At 36.4% G+C, this 20160-nt stretch overlaps 2 protein-coding genes across 2 annotated transcripts; one reads left to right on the forward strand and one right to left on the reverse strand.

Annotated features, from left to right (window-relative positions):
• The first annotated feature begins 5572 nt into the window (after positions 1-5572).
• Positions 5573-7495, forward strand: LOC113307843. Its single transcript, XM_026556303.1, has 3 exons — positions 5573-5597; positions 6360-6656; positions 6736-7495. Exons 2-3 carry the CDS (start codon positions 6372-6374, stop codon positions 7366-7368), a joined length of 918 nt encoding a protein of 305 aa, XP_026412088.1. The 5' UTR covers positions 5573-5597; positions 6360-6371; the 3' UTR covers positions 7369-7495.
• A 43-nt stretch (positions 7496-7538) lies between these two features.
• LOC113312737 lies at positions 7539-8708 on the reverse strand. Its single transcript, XM_026561476.1, has 2 exons — positions 8312-8708; positions 7539-8206 (listed from the first exon to the last, which is right to left on the reverse strand). The coding sequence occupies exons 1-2, from the start codon at positions 8706-8708 to the stop codon at positions 7539-7541; spliced, it is 1065 nt and encodes a 354-aa protein (XP_026417261.1).
• Between the last annotated feature and the right edge of the window lie 11452 nt (positions 8709-20160).

A 20160-nucleotide genomic window follows, 5' to 3' on the forward strand; every position in this document is an offset into this window, starting at 1 on the left:
GTATGTTTTGTGGGTATACCTCTTGTAAGCCCTCACGAGACTATAACGCGTCCACTAGGGACACCTAGGGGTTTAAAGGCATGTTATTCATGTTAAGAGTAACTGTATCCTCAACGAGATGGAGTTGTTGTATTTAGGATTAGTTTTATTTACTTTGCTCGAGGACTAGCAAAAGCTAAGTGTGGGGGAATTTGGTAAGTACATAATTCACATGATTTTAGTGTTCATTCCATACTTGTTTTAACTATTATTTTGCATGTATTCGTATTATTACTCTTGTTTTCTCTTATTTGCCTCTAATAGGTGAATCATCCAAAAAGGAGCTACAAAGTGATGAAAAGAGCTAAGATGAGAAGTATCTCAAGTATCCAAGCGCCTAAGTCCAAGGGAAGTGAAAGAAAAGCGACGAAAAGGAGCAAAACGCTCAAAATCAAGAGAAGTGCCAAATACTGATCCTAACTCATTCAAATTAAGGATTTATCATCATAATCTTTAATATAATTGAAATATAAAAATAATGCAAAAAGAATGAGGTCATTCCGAGTTAGGATGAAGAAGTTGTGGCCAAAACAGTTTTTATCAAATACCGAAGACAGTGAAGTCCGCAAACTGGGTTCGCAGACTTAATTCCGAAAATATCTGCTGGATTTTCAAGTTTGCGGACTGGGTTCGCAAATTTAGGTAGTAGGAAACGTGTATTTACACTTTGGAAATCCTGAGGGCACGTTTGGAGTCGTTAGGTCATATTTTTGGGTCGGGTTCCTAAACCAAACTAAATACTTGGTGACCAAGCAATGTAAACCTATAAAAAGGTATTAGGTTATGTAAAACTCAATCAATAATCGAATCTCATATCACAAGTTCTATATCAAAACCTAGGGTTTACCCCTTTAGGGGGAAACCACCATTATTCATCTTCTTTGTAATATGAGTAGCTAAATCCTTTGTTGATTAAGGATGAATTCAATATTCTAAGCGTGAAGCTTTATTAATAATACAAACCTATTGAGAGTTTTTATCATCATCGTTTTTTTTACCATATCTAGGGTTTATGAGTGATTATTGGGTTGATTTGGAGTGCACACTAGATTGATCTATTAATTATTCTATTGCTAGTGGAAGTTAGGAGATAAGTAATCGTCAAATAACTCTCTACACAAGTAGAAATCACGAGACCTTACAGAGGGATTCTGTGGAGGAATCATGTGTGAAAACAACACCAACAAGTAAACCTTGAGCTAAGAGTTTAACTACTGGGATTAACCTAATTCACAAAGCTTAAATCATTCATTGGATTACACCTTGAGTGAGCTACTACTTGGTGGTTCAGTTGAATAGAATCTGATATTGGAGAGCTTCCGTATCCGTGGTACAAGGAGTTTTGGGGATAACACTGAGCTAGCTGTTATTCCACGGTTGGTGATGAATGGTTCTTACGAACAATAAATAAGTATATTAATCCAGTTATCGCTTGGTAACGGCGAAGGATTCCTTGATCATCTCTTTCCTTTATTATTGTCTTTATAATTATCCCACAACAAAAAAAACCCTTCGTTATTTACTTTATTTTTCTAATAAAAATAACCTATCAATTACACAACTCTCTGTGGGAACGATCTCTTACTACCGCTATATTACCAGTTAATTAGTGGGAAGTATATTTATTAATTTGTTGAGCCTACGATAACCCATCAATGATCACCCAGCTCAACTGAGCATATCTCATAATACCGCCACTAGAGTTTGTCATAGAAATGTGCATTGGTTTCCTCCTTCATGGATGTTATTTGTATTAATGTAGATGGTTCTTTCTTAAACAATTCAGGAGGTATTGGACTAATAATTCGTAATTTTGCAGGTGAGCAGCAAGCCGTAAGGTGCATCTACCTGACAGATATACGAAGTGCTGAGCAAGCAGAATGTATGGGTTAGCGGGAAGCTGTCAACTGGGAAAAGAGCTTAAAGCTGGAGAGAGTACATTTTGATCTTGACGCAAAGAGAGTTCTAGAAGCAGTCAACAATAATGCCTCAATTGATTGGCAATTATTCAATATGATAAAAGATATTCAAGTTTTATTTCGTAGTTTTACCTCTTGGAAGTGTTCTTACATTCCTAAAGAGGGTAATAAAGTTGCTGACATTCTCTCCAAGTTAGCTAGGGAGAATGCGTTAACTGATTCTTGGTCTAACTCTTCTCCTGTCGAGATTAGAGCATAATTATGTGAAGATCAAACTTATGTACTGGTTTAATTTTTAACACAATCCATTTCTTCGCTTCAAAAAAAAAAAACTCATCACTATAATCAATAAAATAACAACAATTTCATAAAGAGAAATCAAAACATAAACCCTAAGTAAATCTTTGATTTACCTGTTCTATTCGATTTATCATCAGGACAGCAACGCCTAGTCAAATCAACAGCAACACTTCTCTTCTTCATCCATTAACAACCCAAAACACCTCTCGAACTCAAATCAAGCCCTAATTTGATCTTTCTCCAATTCTTCATCAGAACAGCTCCATAACATCTAATTAACTTGATCCCGTTCCTCAATTAACTAAACCCAGTCCTCAATTCTTCCTAAACATCACGAAATTAACTTGAATCAAAACTACTAGAAACCCTAGCTTCAATTCAACATCAACATCACCTTCTTCTTATCCTCCCGATCTAATTCAACCACATAATCAACATCTCCACTTTCGATTTAACTTACTAACAAGTTTCTAAGAATATCTCACACGAAAACAAACTCAATTCTTATGAACTGAGCTTGACAGAGAAGGAAAGATGAAGAACTGAAGATAAGAGGAAAGAAGAAAGGAAAGGGACAAATGAATCTCCTCGACACGTCTTGGTGAAGATAAGGCCAACGAAAATTATTAAGGCACCCATGCTTTGGATAAGGGCAGCCAGGTCGGTTTGAGGAAAAATTACTATTTTGCCCTTCATACTCATCCGATGATATCTTCTTCGTCTGGTATCCGAATGACACGTTTGAGTAGTCCATTGCACACTACTTTTCGAGACCTATTCAATGATACTAGTTTCGTGTCTAAATAATTATTAGACTAATTTACACTAATTAAAATCTTAGTTAACTAATCGAGTCATTAGCGGTTAATTCGTCTCTTGACTAGTCTAATAGCGTTGACGAGCTTCAGGGTCATTACATTCTCCTCACCTTATAACATTTTCGTCCTCAAAAATCGAACCGTCCTTATGGTCTTCATAACTCCTCACCTTATAGAGAAATAGTATCTCTCAACTAAAAGCAAGTATTGCTCATACTTACAAACGCGTGAAAATTAACTCATTTCAAATGAGTCCAAAACAATATGAAATGAAACACAAACCTATATGGTTTACTACAACATAAAACTATAAATTTAGTCTCTAAGATCTCTACTCTAATTTCTATTTCAAAATCTTATTGGTTCTAATTACGAGAGAAGATACTCTATAATAAAGTTTTTAAGTAAAATTTGGGATCTATCAGTTCACTATTATAAGCAAGTTCTCCTTTTATGAATGGTAATACACGCATGCAGTTGCCCTATCTAGGTTTGCAAAGCCCGACAATGCTTTCCTACTGCCAAAAGACGACACAAACACATCAGAATTACAAACCTCACTATTTCCCAGTGCTGAATTAACTAAGTGTTCTTCAATTGAGACTAACTAAACTTTAATTCTCTATTGAAATTTCTAACTATAATGTAACTGGTTTCAACCTACAATTTTTACTTCATAATTTATAAAATAACATACCTACACAAAACAAAGAACAAGCAACCAACATGTTATGCAAATCAATCAATCAATTCAAAAATATTTTAGTTCTTGATTGTTTTTAGTGAATTAAGACTTATCTCACAAACCCAACCCAGTTCTAAACTACTTTGACAATATATCTGGCACTGGCTATTATCTATTGTTTCCCATGTAAGTTCTAATGATGGGCTCTGATACCAACACTATAGCGCCCCCGAAGCTAGCAGCTGACTAATCTAAGAGATTAACTATAAAATGAGGCACTAAGGATCTAAAACCTCTATTTAAACACTAATAAAGAAGTTTTAACAAAGATTAACCCGAATTTAAACCCTCTCTGAAATAAATACAAGAACTCCTCTCAAATGATAATATTAAATAGTGAGTTCATTTACAAATATAATATAAACATCAAAATAAACATAGCGGAAGCTAACCAACTAAAGAAACCAACTCCTCGAAGCTTTCATCGCCATGTGCACATCTTGATCTGTCTCTGAAACTGAAAGTGGGAATTGAGTGAGCACATCATCCCGAAGGGTTCCCAGTAGAAATAACAACTAACTTTCAAGTAATCACTAGAATGGTTTAAAGACAATGCAGATTTTGTCGAAAACCGATAAAACACGGAAAACAAACAAAGCATATTAAAATAATAGTTGTACTGAAATATAATTTTTTACCAACCAATTTGGCACACATTCACAACAGAAATAGTAGTTGAGCGACGTATTCCTTTGGAACAGTAAGGCGTGACTCTTGCGGATTCATTAATGATCATTAAAGCACCCTGAGGTTTGCGGCCCCCGTAGTCAGATAAGATTGGTACCTTACCAGTACCTCAATGTACGCGCACTCTAAATAACAAGTATCTAAAGAGATCTAATGGTGTTAACGTTATAACCGACGGAAGAACTTAATCATGGAGATCCCTGTACCTCTCGCAAATCAAATCCAACAATCAGACATAATATTCTCAACATCATTCTCTCCAAATACCAAAAACATAATATAATAGCCTTTTTAAAATAATTTAAAGGAACAATAAATATTCATGCATACAGAATAGTTCCCTCTATGAAAAGTATTTCATAGGCTGCTTTTACGCCTCCTATGGTAATATTGGACACCTCAGTAACCACTTAAGGAAACCCTCTGGGCCTATGCAAGTGCTTAAAAACTAGATATAAAGTGTTGTGAAGGAACTCATTCTATACACCAATCAAAAGGAAACCTTCTTCCCTTCATGCTAACATTAAGTAAAGAATGTAACTACTTTCCAGTCGATGGAAAGAATCACTTTTTGAAAATAATTAAATACTCCCAAAACACATATATTAGTTGTTTCTAAAGATCCAATCCATCCCAAAATGTAAAAGAAAACTAGTTTGTATTACACACAAATAATATATGCATACACATATCATATACTAACAAAGGTATGCATGATTTTCGCAATATAAATAGACTTATAAAACAATAATGAATACAAGAGAGTTCGTTATCGATTCCCACCTCTTTTGATGACAAGCCTCGCCTACCTCGAGATCCATAATCCACTGGTTCGTCCTTTGAATCGATCGTTGTTAATAACAGAGTAACTGTTAATCACACAAGCACTCTAAGAGATTAGCCAAAAGGCTCACACAAGGCTCATAACATCATCTCATACAAATTTCTAAGTGAACTGGCTAATGGTTCTAAGCCCATTTATGATTCTACATCATTTAACTATCTAACTTTATCATATCTAAGAGCAACCACAGTCATGACCAAATTTGGGGACTATACCCAAATTTGGTCCCAAATTCAGCCGCAGTGGTACTGACTAAAACCATATTTAGTCCAGTTAATTAGGGTTTGCGACCAAATGTGGTCGCCAACCGAGACTAAAATGATTATAGTGGGACGGACCGAGACTAAAATGATTATAGTGGGACGGAAGTATAGTGGGCGTATGATTTCAGACGGAAGTATAGTGGACGCTCCACATCGGGCGTACTTATAAATAACGTATGATAATGGGGCGGATGTATATAGAGCGTTTGAGTTAGGCGTTATTATAAACACCGCCGGGCCATACGTAGATAAAACCTACGCCCCATAGCAGACGCAGTTATTAAAAACGCCTGGTTTGGACGCAGTTATTATGACCGTATGCAGGAGACGGACGTACTATTAACGTCTGTGTGAGACGCATGTTTTATGGGCGTATGAGTGAGACGCATGTTTTATGGGCGTATGAGTGAGGCGCATATATTACGACCGTATGGAGTGGGCGCATGTTTTAGAAGCGTCTGGGATGGGCGCATGTTTTAGAAGCGTCTGGGATGGGCGCATGTTTTACGAGCGTCTGGGACGGACGCTCGTATTATGAGCGTTTGTTCGGAGCGCATGTATTACGAGCGTCCGTTACCAGGCGCATGTATTACGTGCGCCAACGGTTATATTTTGGAATTCTGATTTTGGTTTTCTGATTTTCCGACCGTTTGATAGATTGCAACGGCTCTTTCGTATATCTATATATAGCATTTGACAAACTTATTTCTGCATAATCTTATCATTTATAATTTCTATTTCAAGAAATATAGAAATATGGCACCACGAGGTCCCAATTTTACAACAGAAGAAGATACAATGATATGTAGAATCCATTTAGCCATATCTCAAGATTCTGCTACCGGAACCGATCAACCAGAAAGAGTATTATGGAGTCGGATCAAAGATAAGTTGGAAGAAGCCCTGCCTTGTAAACCAAAACGTACTTGGACTTCTATCCAGAGTCGATTTCAGGGAATCAGTAGACAGGTTTCACTTTATTCTGCAAAAGTGTTGGAAGTTGATGGTGAATATCATAGCGGATGGAATGAAGTCTCGAGGGTAAGTAATCGTCAATTTTTGCACCCTTAATAATTATATACATGTAATTGGAACTGATGAGTATTGAAAATAATAACAGGTTGAAGAGATAAGAAAGCGATTCAAAGAAAGTAATGGTAACAAAAAATTTAAGCACGAAGAGTGCTACGAAATTCTAAAAGATAGTATCAAATATTCAGGACGGTCGACGTTTGTGTTTGATTCAGGCCAAGAAATGGAAGATTCTCAGAGTGGTGAGGAAAACGCTGATATTGAGGAAACAATTCCAGGCGAGTCCAGTGATGATCTAGATATTGGAGATATAGAGAACACACGTAAGCGTCAGTTGGGGAAGAAAGCATCGAAACAACTAAAGAAAACAGGGAGAGCAAAATCCAATGCCCAGGAGGAAATGCTAGAGGATATAATTAAGGAGCAGCAAAGTTTCAATGAACATTACAAAGCACAATCACTAATGAAGATGGGACAGAGACAAGCTGAGTTTGAAGCAATACAAGCTAAGTCTGCGGCAAAGTTTGCGGCGATACAAGCTAAGTCTGCGGCAAAGTTTGCGGCGAAACAAGCTAGGCAAGAAAAACTCGATTTAAAGAAAGAAGCGGACGATGACTTGGCCATAATGTTGAAGGATGTCTCTACATTGGACACTGTAACAAGAGAGTACTTCGAACTTCGAAAGATGGAAATACTACAACGCAAAAGAAACCAATCTTAAAGCATGACCGAATTAGTTGAACCTTAATATTTATCATTAATAAAAAAATTAGTGAGTTTTAGTCAATTTTAGTGAATTTTAATTTTTATATGATAAATAGTACATTAGTAAGCAACGTTACAACATATTTTCCGATGAAGAAATACGATACAACATATTTCCATCCCAACTTAATAATTATCTCCAAAATTTGACCATATGTGTTCGATTAAATCTTGACGCAAGCGAAAATGTGTTTCTTTATTGTGTATAGCATGACGCCGATGTGCAGCTCTCATTCTGGAAAGTTCCTCAGTACCTACCCTCGATATATTCACCGGTGCCGACCTGCTACGTGAGTCATATTCATGTGGCCAATCACCGGGAAGACGCTCATCCTCCACTATCATATTATGTAAAATAATAACCGTTTTCATTATATAGGCAAGCACATCCGGGTTCCACATTCGTGCAGGTTGTTTGACAATGGCAAATTGTTGTTGCAGTACACCAAATCCACGCTCTACATCTTTCCGTGCTCCCTCTTGCATCGATGAAAATTTATATTTTTTCGGTGTATCTGGTTGTTTAATGGCCATCACAATAGTAGCAATCTGTGGATAAATGCCATCACCGAGATAATATCCCATATCATATGCATGCCCGTTTACTTCAAAGTTCACCGGTGGTGTTTTCCCGTTGATAAGTTTTCGAAAAATATAAGAACGATTCATTACATTAATATCATTGCAGGAGCCGGGCATACCAAAAAACGCATGCCAAAACCAGAGATCATGTGACACCACTGCCTCTAGCACAATACTTTCACTCCCTTTATACGCGGTGTATACTCCTGATTCTGCTGACGGACATCTATCCCATTTCCAATGCATACAATCCACGCTCCCCAGCATCCCAGGAAATCCCCTGTCTTTGTTTTCTTTCAGCAACAGTTCAACATCACCCGCAGTTGGTGAGCGTAAATATTCTTTCCCATATAATACCACAATCGTCTTGCAAAACCGACGGGTTGCTTCTAAAACGGTGGTTTCTCCAATGCGTAAATACTCATCTATTGCATCTGCTGCACATCCATAAGCTAACATTCGGATTGCTGCAGTTACTTTCTGATGAGGGGATAATCCAAGAATGCCACAAGCATCTCTTTTTTGAGCAAAATAAGGATTTCTAGACACCACATCTGCCAATATTCGGTTGAACAATTCTCGCCGCATTCTGAATCTCCTACGAAATATGTTAGCTGGGTAGGTGGGGTTGTCAGAAAAGTAGTCATTCCAGAGAAGTATATCTCCGGCTTCACGATTTCTTGGTATTTTTATACGAGTATGAGACCATGTCATACTTGTAATGGCAGTTCCCAAACTAACTGCTAGATTATTTCGGCTCAATGCAACCGCATCTTCATCTGATGAGTAAAAGCTGTTATCAGAGATCGCAGAAGAAGAAGTAGAAGAAAATTCGGAGTCCGAAGAAGAAGAAGATTCAGCGTTATTGTCACAGTATTCCATTGGAATGTATAGTTTGAGAAGTGATTGGGAGAGTTCGAAGAAGAAGAATATTTGCAGTGTTGGTTTGTATTCACCGAGATATGTAGTATTGGTTTTATAGACACATGATAGACACTTATGGCATTGCAGATTGAAAATGCGAGTGAAAAGAATTGACACTGCAAAGACTAAGACTATAGCTAAAAAGAAGCGACACTGACCGATGATGAAAAAAGGCTTAAAAAAAACTAATTAAACTACAAGTACCGAAACGGAGGCTGAAAAGAAATCAACATGTCAGAATGAAAATGGAGTCTGAAAATGGAGGCTAAAAAGTAACCCTATATAGAGATAACATACGCACTTTGTAGGAGTATCCAAAGTGGAGGCTAAAAGTACATCCATCCAAAGTGGAGGCTAAAAAGTTACTTATTCATCAGTAGGAGTATGCGATGGTGTTTGCCGTGGTGGGATAAACGTCATTCTCGGATGGGGGTTAACAGACGACATTGTTGATGCTTGACTCACTGGAGCCCACACCGCTGGTGGGATAGTTTCAGAAAAACTGCCGAATCCAATAGGGGGACGCGGCGTTTGTTGCATACGGAATTGCATCTGATCCTCCAGGTAATTGTTACGAGCTGCAAGGCCTCGTATTACTTCATCTTTTGCCTTTAAACGTATCATCCTGTCTTCCGTTTCATATAATACAAACTCGCGAAACGCACGATTAAAATCGGCATGTTCTTGAACTAGATTATAAGCTTCAGGCTGTCGTTTAAAAAAAAATAATTAAGAAATGAGATTACCATATATTTTAATATAATGACGGGATGTACTTACGTATGATAATTGTTGTGGTGGTGGAATAGGTACATGCTGAGCAGGTCGTTGAATAAGGTGTTTAACACGGTCACCATCAACCCCGTGTAATTCAACTACCCAATCGACTTTGGTCACGAATTGATGGAAGTTAGTTACATGTCGCCAATATCGCAGATACATATTATATGAAACAGCTTTCACAAACATATTTGCATCTACCCATCCAGCTTCTTTCACAAGTTTTGCTTTCTCATGACTGACCTCGCCAATTTTAAATGGTGGATTTCTAGGAATTCCAAAAGTAGGATGATTTTGCCTCCAAGATCGTTCTCCTAGGTACCACATATTCTGTCAAATTACCAGTAATCAGAGAAAATAAGTTCTTCAACTGAGGATAAAATGATAACTTTGAAGTAATAATGTTCATATAAAAACAAAGTACTAACTGACCTTGCCAATCCAAGTAAATATAACCCTTTTGTTTGAAAGCTCCACAGCCCTGCGACCAACATCAGAGTCAAGAACACCAATGGCGGATTCCCACGGTCTCCATGTCACGATGTCTGCAGTCAACTGATTAAGCGCATTCCTACAGTGAACAATATCGATAGTCTTTTTCTTCGCTTTCCACCGGGAAGTTCTTGGCCATTTTTCTTCACTAGTTGGGTCGCACGGTCTACATATGCCCAGATATTCATATCCCCAAAACTACTCCATCATAACCAACCAAATAAATCAACTGCCAAAAAATATACATTTAAATGAAATAAAAATAAATAATAATTTACCTCTAATATTTGGAACGGCCCAGATAATGACTTCTGTCCCCTACCAGATGCGTTGAGTGCCACATACAATTTTGCAAAAGCAGGACCACCCCAGTCATACATATCAACTGCATTTAGATCCTCAAAAGCAGCTAACCAAGCCGCATCAATGTAGTTCTTTGCATTGGAAAAGAAAAAATTTCCCAAAACATACATAAAAAAGGCCCTCGCCACTTTTTCTGCTAGTTTGTCATCCAAATTAGCTGCAACCAAGATATCTTCTTTGAAATACGTAGTCAAAAATTTAATTGTGATTGCATCTGAAATCCACTGTGCCGGGGGGCGTTTTTTCCAGAGATTGGGGATCTTCATAATCTAAGGGTTCTTCTATTTCTGGAAAAACATGCTCACGGACATAATCAAATTTGTACTTGACTGGGTTATACGGAACATCATCCCCAATTCCAATACTCAATCCTGTCAACACTACCCAATCAAGCGGCGTGAATCCCATTTCACCAAAAGGGAAGTGAAAAGTATGCGTTGTATCCCACCAACGCTCAACAAGATAATCAATCACTGGATGTGATGCTTCTCCTATTTCCATGGCTAATAAACGTCCCCATCCTGCCTTGTCGATAATGTATTTAATTTTTGGACTATGTCTTGTTATCTTCTTATAATAAACAATGACCGAAAAGAGTGAACCACGATGTTGGTACCTGAATTTTGGATCGCTTGAATATGTAATATCTGTAGAAGCGTGTTTGTCACTATCTTCCAGGCAATTGTAGTTGTCTAGGGATACCACGGACGGTGTTGTTTCATCTTCGCTATCTTCATCGAACCCGGTATCTGGAACCTCCAAATATCCAGCATCAGGGTCTATTTCAGACTCCATTGGACCTTTACCTTTGCGTTTCTTATTATTCATCTTTTTTCCTTGTGCAAATCTCGACGTTATTCTGTTCAACATCTGAGCACGATATAAATACAAGTTAGTAATTGTTTTTTCTGAGTTTACAGCATCCATAAAAAGTTCTATTCTATATTATAGAAGATCAAAATTTACAGTATAGAAAATCCAAAAAATTTACAGTAAATAAACCCCAAGATTATATTTTATTTACTTACAGTATAGAAGATCAAAAAAATTTACAGAAAAAATCTAGACACCGTCTTTATAATACAACTGTTTAACATTTTGTATCTCCCCTTTGTGAGCAACAACAATTCATGTTTAATGGATTTCAGTGAACTTAGTCTATCAGTAAAATTATTCTATCAGTGAAGATCAACAACAACATTTTGTATCTCCCCTTTGTATTCTATCAGTAAAATTATTCATACATAATCAAACAAACAAATTATTCATATTCTATCACTCAAATCATTATATACATAATCAAACATAATCAAACAAAGAACAGTAACAGTAACCTCATGTTATATGGTTAATGAAATCAAACAAACACGGTTATGCTTAATGAAATCAACATGCAATCCACTCATTCCACCCAAAAACAGCCTAATTAATCATACCTTTAATCTTCAATCCAACCAAAAACAAATTACCCAAAAACAAATCATACCTTTAATCTTCAATCAAATTTCCCCGCACCCAATTAACGAATAAGATTACTCGTTTCTTTCGCAAGAACTCGTTTCCCCGCACCCAATCAAATTTCCGTCACATTCGATTTAGGTTTTGCCCTAGATTTTTCGTCTGTTTTCGTCTTTTTTTTTTCTTCTGTAAAAACTGTTTATGTAAAAGGAGGAGGAGAAGAAGAGATAATGACGTCTATATCCAGACGGATTTTCCGTGCACGCCTCACTCAGACGCACGTATTACAAACGCTTGATTCAGACGCATGTATTACAGACGTCCCACTCAGACGCTCGTATTACAACCGTCCCTCTCACACGAACGTATTACAAACGTCCCACATAGACGCAGGTATTACAAACGTTCCACTCAGACGCTTCTTCTATAAACGTCTCACCCAGACGCATAATCCATTAACGCCCGAAACATACGCATAATCCATTAACGCCCGAAACAGACGCACTTTATATCTCCGTACGAGTGATACGCACTTTTCATCTCCGTCCCAGTAGACGCACTTTCCATCGCCGTCCCATATCCGGCGTTAGTTATACTTGCGCCTCAATCAAGCGGGCATTATACCTCCGTTTCATTCAAACGCATAATAAAAATCCGCTTCATCAACAGACGTGAGTATAAGTTACGTCTGGCATCGGGCGTTAGTGTAAGTTACGCTTCACCAAATTTGGTGTTATCCCACTGCGCTTGGGTCACCCAAAATACCAAAAAATTTTGGTTTTTAGTCTGGCTTTTGGTATTTGGTCCGTTTCATGACTGTGGTTGCTCTAAGGTTTACTAATTTAACTAGGTTGGTTCTATAGTCCATTAGAAAAGTCTTATAAATTTCTACAACTTTGAAGAAGGAATCAAAGGTCAATTCGGACCAAAAAGGATCCAAACAATCAAGTAGGGAAACTAAATTTAATCTGGCCCATTAATCTGGCCCATTAATCTAAGGCCTGGTCAATCTGGTCAACTGACAATCACTAACGGTCAAAGAAGTCAACTAATAGTCAAGGTCTAGGGTTAAGTCAAGTCCACATCTAAGGTCAAGTACTCAAGTCAAAGTATGGTCAAGTCCAAATTGGTCAACTGAGCCAACTCAGGTCAAGATAGGGAACTCGGTGAGTCAAAACGATTCATCTCATCCAAATGGACAAAGTCAGCAAAGAACAGAATCAGTCAGATAATCTGACTGGGATGACTAACAGGTTCAAAACCTATGTACAGGCCAGAGCCCGTGCTCAAGCCAAGAACATTAATGCACAAACAATATGCAACACAAAACATGCCAAGACTACAGCCAACAACCTAACTCTACTTCATTAATTCATTCAACCAGATTAACTTCAACTATATCACTTCAGTCACACATTCAGTTCAATCTTCATACATTCTAATTTCAGTTCAAATACTATCATCATCAGTTCTATCTTTAATTCCAATACACAACCCAACTCAAATACATACAAGACAACAATCCAGTCTTCGTATGTTCATAAAACATTCTTCCAAATCTTCTAATTCTTCTTTGAACCTCAATTGAAACCGTAACTCAATATGCAACCACTTCTCATATCTTCATAACAGCAACAACATCATCACCAATACCTTTCCATACCCAGTCCCTTCACCACCAGTTCACTCCATGACTGCAAACACCACCACCTACAACTTCAACTATCTTCTCATCTGTCTCAATGTTCTACACCACTAGTTGGAGTTCCATCTTTTCATTACAGGCATCATACATTCAAAACTACCAGCACCATAACAATTTCCATATCCACTGTGTAACTACTTCCATAAATTTATCACCACCAACACCAGTTGAGTTCTTGGCAATTCAGTAGCCTCATTTACAACTCAATAAACTACCAATCCTATTCAATCCTCTAACTGACACCATCACCAGATTCTTGCACCACCCCAAACATACCAGTTCAACATCATCAATTCAAATGATCTCCACCTCATGCAATTCAACCTAGAACACTAATTCTCAAATTGGGGAAGAACAGGGAAAAACCTTAATTTCTCTAAGAATTCAAAATTAAACCCCATACGACAACTGAACTTTAAATTAACAACAAACCCATCACTATAATCAATCAAATAACAACAATTTCATAAAGAGAAATCAAAACATAAACCCTAAGTAAATCTGTGATTTACCTGTTCTATTCTCAAATCAACAGCAACACTTCTCTTCTTCATCCATTAACAACCCAAAACACCTCTCGAACTCAAATCAAACCCTAATTTGATCTTTCTCCAATTCTTCATCAGAACAGCTCCATAACATCTAATTAACTTGATCTCATTCCTCAATTAACTGAACCCAGTCCTCAATTCTTCCTAAACATCACGAAATTAACTTGAATCAAAACTACTAGAAACCCTAGCTTCAATTCAACATCAACATCACCTTCTTCTTATCCTCCCGATCTAATTCAACCACAGAATCAACATCTCCACTTTCGATTTAACTTACTAACAAGTTTCTAAGAATATCTCACACGAAAACAACTCAATTCTTATGAACTAAGCTCGACAGAGAAGGAAAGATGAAGAACAAAAGATAAGAGGAAAGAAGAAAGGAAATGGAGAAACGAATCTCCTCGACACGTCTTGGTGAAGATAAGGCTAACGAAAATTATTAAGGCACCCACGCTTTGGATAAGGGCAGCCAGGCCGGTGTAAGGAAAAATTACTATTTTTCCCTTCATACTCATCCGATGATATCTTCTTCGGCTGGTATCCGAATGACACGTTCGAGTAGTCCATTGCACACTACTTTTCGAGACCTATTCAATAATACTAGTTTCGTATCTAAATTATTATTAGATTAATTTCTATTAATTAAAATCTAAATTAACTAATCGAATCATTAGCGGTTAATTCGTCTCTTGACTAGTCTAATAGCGTTAACGAGCTTGAGGGTCGTTACAGTTTAGTCCATCAGAGTTGTGTTTTAGTACTACTAATTTCGTCATCGCTATATTCAGATATGCCTTTCGCAACAGTTGCTTCGCCTCGTGCAATCGTTGGAGCATCGTACCCTTTCACAACAAAAACCCATGTTTTTGAATTCACGATCTTGTAAGAAGGAGCGCATATCTATTTTCCACCATAAGTAATTTGTGCCATCGAAGGCTGGTGGTACGTTATTAGAGATCACACCCTTTTCCCTAGATTCAGATCGCCACAAACACATACTTATTAGGTCCAAAAGTATTTGCATGCTCTATACCAATTGAAAAGGATAGGGTATAAAGTACACCACCAAATTTTTTGTTCGAAACTTGTATGGACAAAACCTAATAAATTGCAAATAGACCAACTTAATGATCCTAGACAAGAATCCGTAAACCTGATTGTTAAGAAAAATACTTGTATCTCTATATCTTTTCAATTACAAAGTCTAGACACAAGAATCTGTGAACTTGATTATTAAGAATAATACTTGAACAATCTAAAAAATACCCCAAGATCAATCTAATCGTATCCAAATAATTGAATCTGAATTCTGCGAAGTATGAAACTTGTTGTCTATCTTTCAAGATACGAGTTCTACAAGAACAAGTCTCTTAAGCGATCACAAATAATATGGATTTATCTACTAGAATTAATTACGGATTACTTGTGTTATTCCTATTATAAAGATAAATAATATGATGCGAAAAAGGAAAACACAAAATACACTTGAAGTTTTTTTGACGAAGAAAACTGCACCTGCAAAAAAAAAGCTGGGACCTCGTCTAGATTTGAATACCGCACTGTATTAAGCCGCGACACTTTAAGTTCTACTATCATACTTCGTAATGGAATATAGTTGAGATCAAATTCACACTCCAAGCAATTCAGCTGCGGTCGTGCTCCTTACGTCTCTTGAACCTCGCAAGGGTCTACGAAATTGATTCCCTTCCCTGATGTCCTTTAAATCTTAAGAGTTGCTTCAGCCTAAGTGGAGACTTTTGATACCAATATTCCTATAACAAATAAGGCTACTTGATTTCTCTTTACATCGGATAGATCAAAACTTGGAATTTTTTTGTAATAAACAATTAAAGCCACCAAAACTTACAAATCCGGAACGCTTACACTCAGTTACCTGAGAACCGTGTATTCTTAACCACCTCTCCAGAACAACCTTAAAACTAGTTACTTAAGAATAGTTTTTCAGAAATCTATCTTGAGGAATCATAAAATCTGAGACGAAGAAAACGTTGCGATTTCTATCTATCTCGTTCCCGAAAATAGTTATTAAAACCGCGATAACAAAATGAACAAGATCATGATACATGAACTATCAATATAAAGATAGTCGGACCTAGCTTCATGAATCCCTAAGTGAAATCCTACAGTCGCAGACCTAATTATGTCTCTCGAGAAAACTTAAGTTAATAAAGGACGACTCTAACAAACAACTAGGACACATAAGTGTCAGGAATTGAATTTCCCAGTTGATTGAGTCTCTCTATTTATGGATTTTCAAGACTAGGTTTGCATAGAATTCAAGCTAAGATAACTTGAGATTCAAGCAAACACTTTCTCTGTTTAGATGAAACTATTGTAAAGATTCCATGTAAGCACGTGACAAAAATGTTTTGAAATCACATAGAAGAATATACACTATGACCCAGATACTGGAACCGTGTATAATAATAGTTCTCGTCAAATATTTCTTTTGAACTTATAAGCAATATCGTGTTTATTTAAACACTTAGATCTGAATAATCGTGCGCAACACAAGTGTTTTAGTGATCAACGATGTCTTAGAGGTGTTTATGAGAGTTGTAGCAATGCTAAGCATATTTAGAAAAAAAATCTATAAGCATATGCAAATCCGTACGAGGTAGGTATGCAAACGGTACGCATATGCATGACCAGTTCGTGAATTCAGCGACCAATAGTACATGTATTAGGTATGTGTACCACTTGGTTATTAACGAACTCAAATCATCTGTATCTCAAATTAACAGTAAACCCTAATTGTAGAAATCAAATTACACAAACCCCTTTACTTATTTCAAATTAATTCATTACCAAACCATCCCTTCCCAATGTGATCCTTCTTAATCAACCCCTCTTCCAACTTTTGTCAATTGTTCAGTTACAACCAAGATATCTAAATTCATAAGTTTGGTGAAAAACATAAAGAGGAAAGTTCCACGAGCCCTGGTTTTTCCCTGAGTTTACTACAATCAAACCAATTCAAAATCAAAACAAACTATAATAGAAAACTCTAATTAACAGAAGAAACTACTTGAATCAGCATCACCACCACACTTAATCCTTGATCATTCCTCTCTTCTCTCCATCTCAAAACCCTTATTTCATCTCTTAACTTACCAGCAGGTGAAGAACATGCAAACAGAAGAATAAAAACAAAGATAAATGAAATCGATATTATCATCGATTTAGTTTCGAGAACAAAAACTATCAAAGCATCCATAGATACATGATTTGTTTATTCCTTGTCATTCTATTCAAGTTTCTTTGAGGATTGACTATTTCAGATCTACTTGATCCAAGATCTGAAGATAAAACCGGTAATCATCCAACGTTAATAGACTTCATTCTGTGTGTGATAGATTATTAGTAGGATTCAAGTTGTTTGTGCAGGTGACACTTTGAAGATCGAAGACTACAAATTTTTTTATTTTTTGTATTCTGATCTTTGTGTTACTTCGTGGAAACTTAAATCTCTAGGATCTAACAAGCATTTTGTTTTATAAAAGTCAGACTTGTGAACAGATTAGGAAAACTGGTTAGTTGCTTTTCCTCGTAGAATTGCTTGACTAGAGCTTGCTGACTAAGAAAGGTTATCCTTGTCTTGGTAGATCTTTGACAAAGGAGTTTATATTGAAAAAACGAAAGATCCTTTATACTCAGCCTATCTCTGACGATATTCGTATTTGGGAGGTAAATATACAATAAGGTGTTTACTGGAACAGGTTAGTCCTTTGTTGTTTCGGGTTACGATCCAAAGGAGTTGAGAAGCAGAAGTCTTCACAGCAGGTGAAACGACTTGAGATAGCGGATTGAGATTCAGGTGCTTAGACCAGATTAGTTGTAGGCGCAGGGATATTGAAGGAATTAAGTAACTAGGAGTAGTTTACTTAATACAAATTTGTGTTAGTCAATTTGTATAACGACTTAATTATGAGAATATTCAAAACTGGACTTGGTCCTGGATTTTTCTGCCATGCAGTTTTTCTCGTTAACAAAATCTTATGTGTCGTGTGGTTACTTTTCTTTCTGCATTATAATAATTATTATAATTATGTAATCGTACTCGTACGTTAATCCACTTGGTATACGATCCCATAGATTTGTTCGATTTCAAACTTAAGTTATGTACCAATCTAATATCTTGTTGAAATAATGTTTCTGTAAGATTACACAAGGTGTGTCTCTAGTAAGTTGATACGAAATTTTTTTGGTGCACTCGGTACCCTCGTCATTTTGGTCTTAAGCTGGCTGCTTAGTTAGGCATACGTCGTGCGGAAGTAGAAAGTGACCTGTGCTTGTTGTTCAGCTGTGCACAAATGAAGACAAAACTTTGTAGGATGATGATGGCCTTGTCAGAGAAATTGCAAAACTCAAAGGACATTATGATCAAGTGATATTTATGTAATGAAATAGAGTAATAAAGTCGCTGATATATTAGCCAAGGATGTTGTTGCAGAAATAAATGAAGGAATTTTGATAGGAAGCATCCCATGTTTTGTGAGTGTGAATTCGTGCACCCTCCTTAACGAGTGTATATTTCACATTTTAATCTCTATCCTTGATTTAATTTAGGGAGTTATGTAACGAGGATCGTGATTCTAAGCATGGAGGGTAATGGGCCATTCGTTAAATAATCAACCAATCAGAAGAATATGTGAAATATACACTCGTTGGAGGAGTGTGAACAGATTTGAACTCGTGTTTCGTTGTTTCGGTTTTTCATAATGATTTAATAGTTATTGCTACATAAAGATTTATTAATGTCGGACCTTAGATTTTTCCTTATGTGTTTTTTTTTAAAAAGTCTTTAAAGAATACAACAAAAGGATTTTGTTGGCAAAATTTGAGAAACTAAGCCTGGGTTTGGTGAATGGCTAAACTCACTGTTTTACTTGATTAGTAAACATCGAATAAATTCCAGAGATTCAAAAAAATAAATAATCAAATCACATAACCCATTCATGAAAATTGAAGTCATCATTATAATTTATAGACAATAAGATTATTATCAGAATTGCTTATGAGACAATAATGACCGATCGACAACAACAAAGATTTAATACGTTCCAAGCTCCAAATAATGCAAACATTCAAAGTGTATTAGCTTTTCACGCCTTCATGGAAATAATACAGGGGAGCTCCGTAGGCGAAACTCTGAAGTGATGTTAATCTAGAAAAGTTTGACAATGATAAAGAACCATCATTTGGGGCATACACAAAAATTTTAGGGAATATACAATAGGACAAAACTAAGGTCATTAGATAGTATTTGTGTAGTGGCCCATATCCATTCAGTTTTCATAATGGAAAAAATGCACGGATTGAGTGTACCAGAAATAATTAGGGGATATTTCATTGTTCATGCCTGCATGGAAAAATCATGCTGATTTTGGTTGCCGACATTGAAAAATCATGCTAACATGAACAACAAAATATCCCCCAATTATTTCCGGTACATCCTAATTAATTGTTCCTTATTTGATAAGTGGTTAACGTTAATGATTATTGTTAATTTAATTAGATATCCTTGATTAGTTAATTAAAATTTTATTTTATTTTTATTTTTTTAAAATTCTTCACTTTTTCTATTTTCTTTTCTTCTTTATTCTCTCATAACAAGTAATGTATCATAGAAAGTATTTCTTCTCTCATAGCAAGTTTTACCTTCTTATTTTTTTTTGTATTTGATCGAGAGATTATGATTGAATCGAAAAAAGGCATGATTTTACAACAGCTACAGAGTGAAGTTCGGCTGACAATTGACGAAATTATCAGCCGGACTTCTCATTGTTCTTCATTCTGAAGGTGCTGATGATAGGTAGGGTTCTGGATCCCATGTCAAGGTATATTTGATAGTTTAAGGGGAAAA

Source organism: Papaver somniferum, chromosome 9, assembly GCF_003573695.1.
Source record: "Papaver somniferum cultivar HN1 chromosome 9, ASM357369v1, whole genome shotgun sequence".
NCBI classification, from domain to species: domain Eukaryota; kingdom Viridiplantae; phylum Streptophyta; class Magnoliopsida; order Ranunculales; family Papaveraceae; genus Papaver; species Papaver somniferum.

Excerpts from the sequence above, each read along its gene's own strand:
- LOC113307843 (XM_026556303.1), top strand. The coding sequence starts at position 6,372 with ATGGCACCACGAGGTCCCAATTTTACAACAGAAGAAGATACAATGATA. Across the intron at positions 6,657-6,735 it reads GATGGAATGAAGTCTCGAGG|GTTGAAGAGATAAGAAAGCG; the intron begins GTAAGTAATCGT and ends AAATAATAACAG.
- LOC113312737 (XM_026561476.1), bottom strand. The coding sequence starts at position 8,708 with ATGACATGGTCTCATACTCGTATAAAAATACCAAGAAATCGTGAAGCC. Across the intron at positions 8,207-8,311 it reads TTTACGCTCACCAACTGCGG|AATCAGGAGTATACACCGCG; the intron begins GTGATGTTGAAC and ends GTCCGTCAGCAG.